The sequence below is a fragment of the Ostrea edulis genome, chromosome 1 (assembly GCF_947568905.1).
Source record: "Ostrea edulis chromosome 1, xbOstEdul1.1, whole genome shotgun sequence".
NCBI classification, from domain to species: domain Eukaryota; kingdom Metazoa; phylum Mollusca; class Bivalvia; order Ostreida; family Ostreidae; genus Ostrea; species Ostrea edulis.
In genome coordinates, this window is record NC_079164.1 from 49480822 (window position 1) to 49495052 (window position 14231).

The window sequence follows — 14231 nt, forward strand, 5'->3', positions numbered from 1 at the left end:
AACTTTAATCTCACTTACTTAGTATTAAGTTGAACTTTGTCCAGTTGTGGTAGTGAAGTTGATAATGTGAAAAGTTTAAAGACAGATGATGAACAATGATTAGGAAAGCCCGCTTGAGCTTTCAGTTAAGGTGAGCTAAAAGCATTGTTGACTTTTGACATTGGCATATTCACACCATAATTCACAAACCTTAGGAGAGCAATATTTGTTGTATAATTCCTATACTGTTGGCCTCTGTGAATATTTCAGTACTTCCCTAAGGTTGATAACTGTTAGTGTCAACCTCATTACAAGTCCATATAATTACATAATAAAACAATAACGTTATAAATCATTTTAATCATACATATAAATTATTAGCAATAATTTGATTATTCCAAGTCTCAGTAAAAATTATTCAAGCACCTAAATATTGATAATATGATGTTCATTTACAGATAATAATTTAAAAATGTAATACTCTAACTCTGTATCAAACACATGATTCAGTCTTATTTGTAAAGTGTATATAACTAGATGAATCATTTTCTTCTTTTTCTGTGTTAGACATACTTATCTCTGTGTCAAACTTCACATAAGAAAATAAACAATCATATCCAAAAGATATTATATTGTCATATACGCCACGATATTTTGTGGGCAGGTAAAAGAAACTAAAATATTGTGCTGGAGGCCAAACAGGCAGTTCTGCAATGAATAAAGCTACGCTCTTGGGTAATATTTCTGTATTAATCTCACTCAAGCTTTTCTTCTCAAACAATGATGTTGTATATAAATACAATGCAATCACTATTGGCGAGCAAATAATCTGATCAATCACTACTTTTTTGGTCACAATCCTTAAACATCGTCCAGGGAAGAATCGATCAAGATACATATACCAGTAGTGTAAAAACGGGCCAATCACAAAGCCTGCGGCTGCCACCTTTCCAGAGCGAACACCATCCAAACATTTCATTTTCTTCTTTCTCACTTGTATGTACTGTGCAAGTAGATCTCCAACCCCATACAACCCAACGGAAACTGACGTAGTGGTCCAAATCAAGTATCTATCACTGAAGAAGACCTGACTTCTGCTCGCTATTCTTCTGAAGGAACCAAACAGCTTCTTTATCGGCATAGTACTGCTAAAATGGTTGTTTGTGTCATGTGACCTGCTGAAATGATAAGAGACATTGATCAGATACTCTCTTGTCAAATGATATGAGCATCTAATACTACTGCACTATAATAAATTAAAAGTATCTATGAACACCCAAAAATGATGACTATTTTAATGTGTGCTTTGCTCAGGAAAAGGGCAGTAACTCATTGTATAAAATCTTGAACTGAATTCTTACAGAGTTATTTCTCCAATAAGATATGATGTCAATGTTCTTTCAACAATTTCCCTATTCATTGAGAGTATTAAAACAATAACAGTTAAATGTAGTATGGCTTTGTTGAATATCAAATTAAAGAAAGATAATAATTTCAGAGAAACAAAAATATTACTTTTTAAAACATACTTAGCACCAACACCTTACATTAACTTTGATGATCCTCGCCATATTAGTACTGCTTTTTCTTCATGATTATGCAAGAAAGTATATTAACCTTGAAATATAACACTAAACAGACATTTCTCTCATCATGGGGAAGAATTGTACTAGGTTTATTATTCTAGACTTATCAGTATTTGTTTTTATCTACAAATTACCCATGTAAGATTGACCTTAAAAATAGGTGTTTTCCTTTCATCCTTGGAAATACGTGTAGGAAGTTTGATGGTCCTAGCCTTGTAAGTACTATTTTTATTTGATACACAAAGTGCTAATAGACAGAAAGATGGATAGATGCACTGTGCTGCACCATAACCATGACAAGGATATAAAACTTCGTCAGACACAGAAAAATTATTAGGAATGTAGCGGTCATCCGGGTTCGACCAGATAGCTCAGTTGGTAGAGCACCTGACTAAAGATTCAAATGCCCGGGTTTGAATTCTGGTCTCGTCCATTGTGTTTCCCCCCTTTCTGTTACATTTGGTGCTGTAGACTAGCCCAGGAACTGACAGGTGAAAATGCCTGCCAGGGGATAAAGATCCTGAGTTGATGTCTTCAAGTGTAAAGACATTTTCGGAGGGAGAAATGTAGAGGTCAGACAGGTTCAATCACCAGCAGACAGGCAAGTCAATTGGTAGAGCACCTGACTGGAGATTCAAGGGGCCCGGGTTCAAATCTCGGTCTGCTCCATTGCTTTTTATGCCTTTCTGTTACAGGAAATTTTTAATCAACCATTAAATCTATATGGAATAAATTTCTGATGACTAGAGAAATAGAAAATGTCAAAAGAAGTGGTTACCAAAGCAAGCTGTCACAGAAGGATTAAAACTGGGTTATAAGGCATTTAAAAAATCCAACACGGGACATGTTTTAAAGGACATAACAAGAAAAATTAATAACATTAGCAGTACCAGTTACACCAGGAAGACATATCATTCAGTTTTCATCCAGAGATTTTAACATCAACAAGAATTAAACGGTGGGTGGTTAGAAAGAAGACAGTCTTGTCAGACGTAAATAGGAAGAGATTTCTTGTATGGTGTCTACAAAAAAGGTTAACAGAAATAATAATACTAGAATAGTGTTATCTTTTCTGATGAAAGTCAGCATGTTATAAATGAAAACTAATGCAGCCATGGTATGAGTGGGTCTCGAACTCACGACTTCCCGATCATGAAGCAAACCAGGAGGGGGGTCATGGCCATAGTATGAAGCTGTACTACTTATTACACAGTTGGGACCCTGTGTATGGTTGAGGGTAATATAAATGTATATATATTTTAGACTACAATCTCTGGCCTGTTATTGCTAATCAATCAGCAACAAATCCTGAAGTTTTCAAAATAACCATGCTCCCATGCAGTGTGCCAAGTTTACAAAAATTTAAATAAAACAAGAGATGTTTGTAAAACACATATGCCCCCCATGGTGCAAAATTGAAAAGGGTTATACACACACCTCATTTAAATGACAGTGTTATCATCAATTCAAAATATTGAGCAGACAATATCTTCCTATGTCAAGAGTGAATTGACCATGTGACCTAAAATTCAATAGGGGTCATCTACTCCTTATGCTGTACCAGTGTACCAAGTTTGGTATGTGTCAATCAAGCAAATAATTCTTAAAATATAGGAGACAATATATTACTATATCCAGTTCAACTATTGACTTTTGACCTCAAAATCAATATGGGTCATCCTCTTCTGAAGATGTACCAGTGTACTAAGTTTGATGTCTGTCAAGTAAAAGGGTTATCAAGATATTGAGTTGACAGTATATTACTATGTCCAGTTTGACCTTTGACCATGTGACCTCAAAATCAATAGGAGTAATCTTCTCCTGAATATACACCAGTGTACTATTTAAAGTTTGATGTCTGTCAAGCAAAGGGTTCTGAAGATATTGAGCAGACGGTATATTCCAATGTCCAGGTTGACCCTTGACCTTTAAACATGTGACCTCAAAATCAATAGGGATCATCTTCTGAAGATGTACCAGTGTACCAAGTTTGATGTCTGTCAAGCAAAGGGTTCTCAAGATATTGAACGGACAGTATATTCCTATGTCCAGTTTGACCCTTGATCTTTGACCATGTGACTTCAAAATCAATAGGGGTTATCTTCTCCTGAAGACGTACTAGTGTACCAAGTTTGATGTCTGTCAGGCAAAGGGTTCTCAAGATATTGAACGGACAGTATATTCCTATGTCCAGTTTGACCTTTGACCATGTGACCTCAAAATCAATAAGGGTCTTCTTCTGATGAAGACATACTGGTGTACCAAGTTTGATGTCTGTCAAGCAAAGGGTTTTCAAGATATTGAACGGACAGTATATTCCTATGTACCAAGTTTGATGTCTGTCAGGCAAAGGGTTCTCAAGATATTGAACGGACAGTATATTCCTATGTCCAGTTTGACCCTTGACCTTTGACCATGTGACCTCAAAATCAATAAGGGTCATCTTCTGATGAAGACATACTGGTGTACCAAGTTTGATGTCTGTCAAGCAAAGGGTTTTCAAGATATTGAACGGACAGTATATTCCTATGTCCAGTTTGACCCTTGACATTTGCTCACATTACCTCAAAATCATTAGGGGTCATCTTCTCCTGAAGACGTACCAGTGTCATCTACTCCTTAGGATGTACCAGTGTGCCAAGTTTGATGTCTTTCAAGCAAAGGGTTCTCGAGATATTGAGCGGACATTATATTCCTATGTCCAGAGTAAATTTACCCTTGACCTTTGACCTTTTGACCTGAAAAACAATAGGGGTCATCTTCCACTCATAACCAACCCACATATGAAATATCATTATCATCAAGTGAATGGTTCTCAAGAAATTGAGCGGACAACATGTGGTCTACAGACCGATCGACCGACCGACCATTGCAAAACAATATGCCCCCTCTTTTTCAAAGGGGGGCATAAAAATAATAATATTGCAGTAATTGTTGGGTCAATACAGTCCCCAGCTAAAACATAATTGACAATTATTTTAAAAATGTATATTTATAACTAGAATTAGTTCTTGTATGGTAATTATGTGTATTTTCTAGAAGCCCTTTTGTCTTTACATCCTCCATTTTAGAATTTTGCAAATAATTTCTTTCTGCTCTCTCTCTCTCTCTCTCTCTCTCTCTCTCTCTATATATATATATATATATATATATATACTCTCTCTCTCTCTCTCTCTCTATATATATATATACTCTCTCTCTCTCTCTCTATATATATATATATATATATAGAACATTAATTTAAACTTGTTTACACACATATACATTTATATAAAAGAGAACAGAAAGGGTAATAGATCTCTGTGCATCAACCGTTAGATTGATAAACAGCATCTTTTTTGGAAAACTCTCGTTTTATGGCACATATTCAACTATGGTGACAAAAAACTAGTGTCTATGATGACAAAAAACTAGTGTCTTCCAATTCAAAGGAATTTATGCTCTTAACTTACAAAATTAAGAATAAGTACACATCAGTTATATACAGAAGCAGGTCGATATTGTAATCCTGTCATTCTTTAAAAAAAAAGAATTTTGTTAGGTGAGACAACATTCATTCAGGTTTTCTCAGACAGGATTTTTAAACAATCTGACCTGACCAAGGGGTACAGGGTTATATAAATCCCCCTCTCTCCATCACATTCACATGGACAGACATTCATTCTAAACAAAGGCTACAAGTAGAGCAGGCAGAAAATTGGACAATATACACTGGCTGGGCTCATAGATTACTGTGTTAATTCAAACTCAGATGCATATTGTAATACCATGGTTATCATTAAAAGGTACATCATACATTTAATAAATTATTGATTTTCTTTATCTATCAGGGACTCTTTAAACTAAAATCTTGTTAGAAGTACAATACCATGTAATAAAATTTACATGTATTTTTATATTACATGGCTAACAACACTTAGATCACTTATATGTCCTTTGGTGCCAATATTATAAATAGAACTGAATATTCTCAGCAGAAATTACACAATGAACAATATAAAATATATATGGACAAAAGACTAAATATATCAATCCTATATTTGCAAATGTCTGCCCTACTATTCAAAATTTCTCTCAGGTTAAAAATAAAAATATGTTTGTTTCCCCTTGCCCAGCCGGGTCTAAAAAAAAGGGCCCGTGTCAAATTTTTTTTTACCCAAAAATCGCAGTTTTTTTTTATTTCCAAAACAAAAATCGTTCTGATATGTTAATATTAAGTACATCTGTTTCTACTAAGTCAAGAATAAATGTTTTGGTTTTGTTTTCAATGTTTTCTTTGAAAAGATGTAATGTTTCTATGTAGGTATTCGTAAAGTAAACCAACATACTGCATCCACTGAGTGCATTCACACTAACATGTCCAAGAATATGAATTATAGAGGGCAAAGCCCTCTCACGGCCCGGAGGGCCGTGAGAGTGGAGCTCTCCCTATAGGTAACACGTATATACATGTTTAAAAGGAAAATATAGGAAAATAATGAAAAATTAAACCATACCTATGGAACTTGAAAAGTTTGGTACCAATGGCGTCAATTCGAATATTAGCGCGTGGACATGTATTCCTCCATTTTGAATCTCGTCTACCCTAGTTAACGTCGTTCTGAGATGTTACACATAAAATCCGTAAAAGCGTGTAAATCTTATTTTCTTAATCCTATATAATCACTCCACAATTAACGCCATGTTTTTTGTTGTGGTTCAAACGCCATGTTTGTAAATTTGCTGAATAACGACACTGAATATGACGTCACAATGTAATGTTTACATCAATTGCGTTATATTTCCCGCGTTCAATATATAGGCGGATCAAATGTCCAAAATTAGGATGCTTTGTTACAGCTCCATCCGCGTGCTAACTTCGGGTTGTTTTTGTCCTGTTTTGGATATAGATGATAATGCCAAAACTTTCTTGCTTCGCCCTCAAACACGGTCACGCTGTAAAACATATTAAATGCCAGCAGACATGTCAATCCAGTGACCAACATAAAAACAAGCTTGACCAATACATGACATACTCTTCTTCTGATGCACAGTATTGAAAATGACTATCGGTGCTCTGAGCTGCTTTTTCATAGGTGTTTCCAACAAAAAATTTCAACAAAAAAAAAAAACCCACCTGCCTGCCTGGTCTATTTCAAAAGTCAGACCCGGGGGAGGGGAAACAAACATTCTTTTAAATATGGCCTCATCTAGACATCTTTTATTTTTTCTAATCGGTTGTATAAATCGTCATTGTTACAAAGTAAAGTAAATTTTATTTATTTAAAGTCGGCACTATATACATTCAACATATCAAACACAAGCTCTGTAGAGCTTTTTAACCGACTATCACATTCATGTATTTCAAAGACAAAGACATATAGCATTTATGTACACATATACACAGACATATCACACATTTACAAAAAAAATACAAAATAAAAGAAAACTTTCATGCAAGAATACAGATACGAAAGCATAAGACTAAGAGGAGGAAATAAAATACTATAAGAGCATATGTATATAAAAATCATCATTAAATTTCAAGCCAATTAGCTATGTTTGTTGTTTCAAGTAAAAGCTGGAAAGTGTAAGAATTTTTGAAAATAATTTAAATATAATTAAAATCAATGATGGTAGTAAATTAATCATATAAATATTTAAAATTTCATTGCTGATGGCATGGAATTTACTAAAAAAATAAATAATAAAAGTAAAAATAGAAAAGAAAGTTTTCAAGAAAACAAAACTATGTAGTTCGAATTATCTCAACTCTAAAACAGTCTGTAAAAGGCAAAATGCTAAGTAGAAGGCAAATAATAAGGTGTTATTTATGTTCTGTCTAAATATACATAGTGAGTTACCTAGACGCCTTAAATTGTATTATAAAGCTTGGATCACCATAGTGTCAATCCTCAATTTGTCGGACGATCACGATGGAAATTACCCACCTTACGAAACATAACCTGGCACCATTTTCTCCTTACGCAATTGAAGATCGCATAGAAAGAGATATAACTCCTACTCGATGAGTGTTACCACTACAAGAAATTCATTCCATGCATTTATTCATATTTTGAAATTTAAGTTGTTTTTTCCTTTAAATACGTATGTTTGTGTGTGTGTATCGTCGAGTTGAACAGGTCAGTGATATCGTATGATTAACTGCAACCCTCTTTGATATTGGGATGAGATAGACAGCCCGGGGAATCGGATTAGCCACACATTTGGGAGAAATTATCACCGGAAAAAGTCAACCAAAAAAAAAGGTGGGGGGGGGGGGGGTAGTCGTCATACTTCAGGTGCTTGTGCTTTTCCCCAGAAAGCTGTCCCAACTTTTTATTTAAGTTCCATCCCACCCCACCCCTACGATTTTAAGATTTTGAATATTGGGTAAATATGATTGCCCCCCCCCCTTTTTTTTTTTTTTTTGTGGCTTTTGAACCACAGGCACTTGTTTCTGTAAATGACTAGTGACCTCTGTATACTAATTATTAGTATACAGAGGTCATAAGTCATTTACAGAAGCAAGTGTCTGTGTTTTGAACACTTGTGAGACAACTACTTCCCCGGCTGAAATCTAATTTCAGGGCCGTAAATTACATGGAGGCGGAGGAGGCAGCTGCCTCCTCCAACTTTTGAGCCAAAAAAAAAATTAAAATTTAAAGTTCATTAGAATTTGTTGTTTCCAATAACTAAGAACATGATACCTCCCTTAAAAAGCATTCCAAATCTTTCTTTTAGAATGAGTTAGTCAAGTAACATCTTAAAAGGCCCTAGAATCAAGGATTTTGCACGAAACGTGTTCAGTGTGCACAAAATGTGCTCAGCGTCTGGGGGCCTGGGCGGCCCCCAGACCCCCGCCTAATTTCCTGCCTCCTCCAAATAGAAGGTTAATTTACGGCCCTGAATTTCAAGGTACATCCATGACCTTTGTCGGAGTATTTATTGGACAATGAGGAACATGCTTTGAAAGTAATTATTCGGGAAGGTTTTTATTACTCTTCATTATGACCCTACAAAATGTAAAAATCATGAACGCCTATAATTATGATCCCTTTCAAGGGCTTCATTGTTCTCTAGTTCTTTATCAATTTTGTTTTATTCCAATAGCCTTTAGTCAATTATTTGAGAGGTATGAAAAGTAGTCCCACCTTTGGGAGGCCCCAGGTGGTACCCCTACAGCCCAATCTATAATTAAAATCAGATCTTCTCTAACCGTTACACTGGTAACAGTTAGAGAAGATCTGATTTTAATTAGATTGCCCTACAGCCCCAAACTGAGGGCAGAAAATGATAGTCCTAGGGGTCCACTTCCTTCTCTACAGAAAATGGTAGCCCTAGGGGTCCACTTCCTTCTCTACAGAAAATGATAGCCCTAGGGGTCCACTTCCTTCTCTACAGAAAATGATAGCCCTAGGGGTCCACTTCCTTCTCTACAGAAAATGATAGCCCTAGGGGTCCACTTCCTTCTCTACAGAAAATGATAGCCCTAGGGGTCCACTTCCTTCTCTACATACTCGTTTTATGGAATCTTCAACGATTAAGTTGTTATTACATGTACATATGTAGCCGTCATTATGACCCTACAATGACGTAATCTAGTTAGAATATTCTAAATGTGTCTTGGGACAGGCCCCCACCACATCTTTTACTCTGAGAGATATCTATTTTACTTTGAGATATATCTCCTTCACTTGAAGAGATATCTAAGAATTCCTAGAGAGGTATCTCTCAAAATATAAGAGAAACATGTATCTCTCTAATCGTTGAAAAAGAGATATCTCTCAAAGAGAAAGAGATATCTCTCCAATATTTTTTCCCCATTAGTTTGAATACTTGTGTTTACCGCATGTGAAATGTATATAGGCAACAAAAACAAACAAAGACAATGAATTGATAAAATATGTGACCTAGACTTGATCAGCCTCTCGGCAACTTGATAATGTTACCTCAACCACCTCTTCAACCTTTTCCGCCATTTTTACACTAGAACTATTTTGATTGGTTAAAAAAGGGGCTTACATCATATTAATGGCGGTGCAACAGGGAGAAGTCATTATGATAAACGGGGGAAATCTGTTTAATTTAAAGAGATATCTTTTTAAGTTAAAGAGATATCTCTTTTGAAAAATTTAAGGGATATCTCTCTAACTCAAAGAGATATCTCTTTTTACATTGATAGAGATATATCTCTTTACGCTAGAGAGACATCTCTCGAGCTTTAAGAGATATCTTCCTAGCGTAAAGAGATATCTTGCAAGGCATCACGTGGTTTATTCATGTAGAATCTAAAAAGAAACTATTTTCGTTTCCGATTCCGGAATACGTCAAGCGCTAAGCATCCGTAATAACGACAGACGATGGAAACAAAGACTTGTCAGATATAACCAGACACAGGATGAAGTGAAAATGTTTAGAAATATACAAGTAAAATAAAATACAAATAAAAAATCCCCTATGTTTTAATTATCTTTTAAATGATAGTTATAGTTTACGTCTTCATGATTCATATACCCCCACCCCCCTCTCCTCGGTTAATTTTTAGTCTTACAAAACGTAAACTTAATTCACAAACCACTAGGCCTATTAAAATTATAATATATAATGCTCTAAATTTCATAACATGTATATGGTGTTTGTGCACATAAATCTAAAATGCTGAATGTGTAATATCCAAGGGAAACCGTTCGGCCGAGGAAACACGGGTTTTGTAAACGCGTCATTTTGAGCAAAAAATATTGATAATTCTAATCATATCTTTCCTAAGTGCACGATACATAGATTTAAAACACTTTATTTTGCTACAAATATTCTCATTGTCCACTTTGAGATCATCAGGAAATCGAGGGAGTCTACTATGTAACGTGGATGTGAATTTTGAAAACAACACTTGCTTTTTTAAAATATGTTTTTCTAAGCTAGTTCAGTTATTTCTTATAATTTAAAAATTAAAGAAAGTTTCGTTGTTTTTGATAATCGCTTGGTTTGAAAAGAGAAGGAGAAAAAACGTCGCAGGTAATACGACGTCACAATGAACAGTTTACATCGGCTGTGTTATATTTCCCGCGTTTTTTACATACACTTACAGAATACATATAAGATGCATATTTATCGCATTATCACCTACAGCATTTATGTAAGGAGGGGGGGGGGGGTAACTATAGTGCTCATAGTGCCATAGTAAACCTGAAAACCAATATTGATACTTTCAGGAAAAAAATCCTACTAACATATGTTAAAACATATGTAAAAATAAAAAGAATTCATTGGTCCTTTATTTTTCAGGGGGTGAAAATATGCCTGTTTTGGTGAATAATTGCCTTCTAAAAATTGTACAATTGCTCATAAGGAGCCGTGCTACTACTTCTTATGAAAACGAATGGACATCTTAATACAAATGATATATTTATTAATGCTTTAACTACAATTTGATATAAAATTTGTATCACTTATTCTTTTTGTATCATTTTTAAACACCATCTGAAACACCTGTACCATTTATTACAGAATGTCGACAAGAGGGGTTACTATGACAACCGTAGCATCACAATTTCCGTGAAAACCATTTATGATACTTTCATAGTGAGTTACAGATACTGTCAACTACAAAATATGTAAAAATAAAAAAAAATTCAGATATCTTTTTTAGTTATATATATATATATATCTTTTGTTTAAAGAGATATCTCTTTTGGTTAAAAAGATATTTTTCTAGCGTAAAAAAGATATCTCTCTAACTTACAGAAATATCTCTATAACCAATGGAGATATCTCTCTAGTGTAAAGAGATATCTATCTAATTTAAAGAGATATCTTATCTTACGAATAAATAGTAAAAGGGCTTGCCATACAAACAAAACAATTGATGGCATCTGATAACTAATCGGCGACCGCCTGAGAAGTTTACCGGCGACAGAAAATGAATGAAATATTTCGCCAAGTAAATATTTTCTTGAAGTGACACCAACGGACTTCCTTAGAAAATATGTATAGTGTATACACTGCAAAATATATTTTTGGGGGCATGCATGGATTTTGACTGCTTATACATGTATTGAACGAAATTGCAGACAGTACTATAACTTCACTTGTTCCCTTGAAAGCATTTAGCTGAATAAACAGATAGTTAAAACAAACCAAAAAGTACAATCTCCTCCAATTACACACAGACTACTTATTTCAGGAATTATATGCATTAAAACCTGTGAACGCTTATATTGACATAACCATCATGTTACTTGATAAATGCTCTTTACGGAGAGAGCCCTTTTAGTGAATCAACCCACATTACAAATAATGATCTTGCGGGTTTTCTAATACCAAAAATGTCGATAGAGATTTTATATCTCATTTTCCCTCGGACGTTCAGATCATCTAATCATCTAACAACGAATTAGAACAAGTTTTCAAAGATCGGTAACTAGTAGTTAACTTTTCCTGGTTCAAGTAGCTGGCTACTAGTAGCCAACTTTTCTTTTTTTAAGTAGCCAGTTACTAGAAGCTGGTTTCTAGTAGCCATCTTTACCGATCTAGTTTTCAAGGCATCGTCAATTTATATCGGAAGGAATGGCACCAGGCGATTTTTTTTAATTACAGGTACATCAATGCTATTGGTTTAATACTTTATGTATTGCACTGATTTTTACACTAGTCAATGAAAACTTCTCTGAGACTTACCACAAAGCAATTCCCTGGCTATTTGTGTTTAATGTTCTGTATCTAGTGAATGCTGGGACGGTGATATATACACGGAAATGATACAAAATGCGTTCGTCATTTACGTTTTGGTGCAATTCCTGCACTCATACCAAGTGGGTAAGTTGTAACATCATATCCTAATTATATAAATAATCATAACAGATATTAGAAAAATATATTGAAAGAATTAAGTTCACTGTAGACAAGAACATAAAAACTATATGTGCCGTATTAAAGGGACTGATTCACGATTTTCCCCAAAATTTTGTTTTTCACTTAAATTAATGATCAAAATCTACTGTCTAATGTGTATTGAAAGATTTCACATGAAAATTAAGGTTATACATTATCACAGAAGCTCATTTTAGAGAGTTTATTACTTGTTTTGTAAATAAAGATTGTGGTATGCAATTGCTTACGAAATTTTCAAAAGAAATGGATATCAATCTAAGTTTATTAAATTTTTCACATTTCAAGCATTTTTGGGGTAAAATGTGTCATCTAAAAGTTGAAATTTGTGACTATGCAAAATTAAGATGTATTATATTACAAAATCAATATTTCACTTGTTTGTTTGTTTACATAAAAAACTCGAATCTTTGTTTACATAACACAGATTTAAGGCTAAAATATTGCTTTTATTCCTGCATTCAGAAGGTCAAAATTTTGGCTGTCAACATAAAATGAGTTTTAATTTTAATGTTTAACATCAAAAATGAAAAATATTTTTATCAAAAGTCGTGAACCAGTCCCTTTAAACAGTATTTTTTCGATACTGAAATTTTGTCATTATGATAAACTAATTTGATAATTTCGACAAATTATGTATTAGTATTGATATAGTACTAATCTATTCATTATGGAGCGCCAAATTAAATAAACGCAAATGATTGAAGATATCATTAATCAATTTAATTGAATTATTGCGGGTAATTTAATTGATTTGATGCGCGCATCCGTTGAGATATTGCGGGCAATAATTGAATTGATGCGCGCATCAAATTAATTATTGTTCTCATCAATATAAATTGATGCGCGCATCAATTCAATTATTGCTCTCATCAATTGAATTGTGGTGGAATTCTGTTCGCAAATTTAATTTGGAGCTCGAGCTATATAAATTATATACACTTATAATATGCAAATTATGCAGTTTAACTGAATCGGATTAAAAAGTAATTAAGCTAATTTCCTATTTAATTATTTGTTCTCCAAGTCGGATAGTGACTGCCCCATTTCAAAATATTCATGATCACGTGACGTTGCACTCGGAATTTCGAAAGTCAACATGGCGACGTGAAGGCGTGGGTGGCCTGCAGGCTATTAACGGGACACATTCAGCTATAAAAGACAGTCAGATGGTAACAGGGTAGAAAGAGCTACTTTGAGCAATGGCGGGGGAGTTAAATTCCATGTCTAGCATGGAATCACCATTTAGTACGTCTACATACTGTACTGAACAAAATCCTCATTTCACCTGGTGTTTCTCATAATATTTTTATCGCGCGCTTGCGCACATCCACCATAAACGTTATTCCTTCATAAATATGCATTAGAAAATCATCTTCTTCTCCATACATTAAATAGATCACTAATCCTTTAATACCCGTATATAATTTGTGGAAATTGTCAAATCGTATTATTTTATAGTTTATAATGCTGCCAAAATTTGGTCTAGGCCCGGTTTCACAAAACTATCTTACGACTAAGATCTGTCTCAAGACCAAAATTTGTCATAAGATCCATCATAGCTGTTTCACAAAACTGTCATATCTTAAGATAATGTTAAGATTGTTAGGAATCTTAAGAAATCCAGATACTTAACATGGTGGTGGCCTATGTTTTTGCAAAGAGATGGGTAGCTTATCCGGAGCTAGGGAACGTGGTTTCAAGGTCAGAAATAACCTATTAGACTATAAAGAGGATTGATAAGCTTATACCGCGACATCTGATCTTTATGATGAACTCAATATTCGTTTAGAATAT

The 14231-nt window shown here is 34.4% G+C and overlaps 1 protein-coding gene across 3 annotated transcripts; it reads right to left on the reverse strand.

Annotated features, from left to right (window-relative positions):
- Positions 1-319: 319 nt before the first annotated feature.
- On the reverse strand, positions 320-7551 carry LOC125651550 (mpv17-like protein 2). Of its 3 annotated transcripts, none has more exons than XM_056153115.1 (2): positions 7409-7551; positions 320-1154 (listed from the first exon to the last, which is right to left on the reverse strand). In XM_056153115.1, exon 2 carries the CDS (start codon positions 1118-1120, stop codon positions 473-475), a length of 648 nt encoding a protein of 215 aa, XP_056009090.1. In that variant the 5' UTR covers positions 1121-1154; positions 7409-7551; the 3' UTR covers positions 320-472. The 3 variants fall into 3 exon arrangements, with proteins under 3 accessions (XP_056009090.1, XP_056009092.1, XP_056009087.1); XM_056153117.1 differs by lacking the exon at positions 7409-7551 and adding an exon at positions 6062-7394 and having other exon boundaries at positions 320-1157; XM_056153112.1 differs by lacking the exon at positions 7409-7551 and adding an exon at positions 4130-4598 and having other exon boundaries at positions 320-1157.
- Between the last annotated feature and the right edge of the window lie 6680 nt (positions 7552-14231).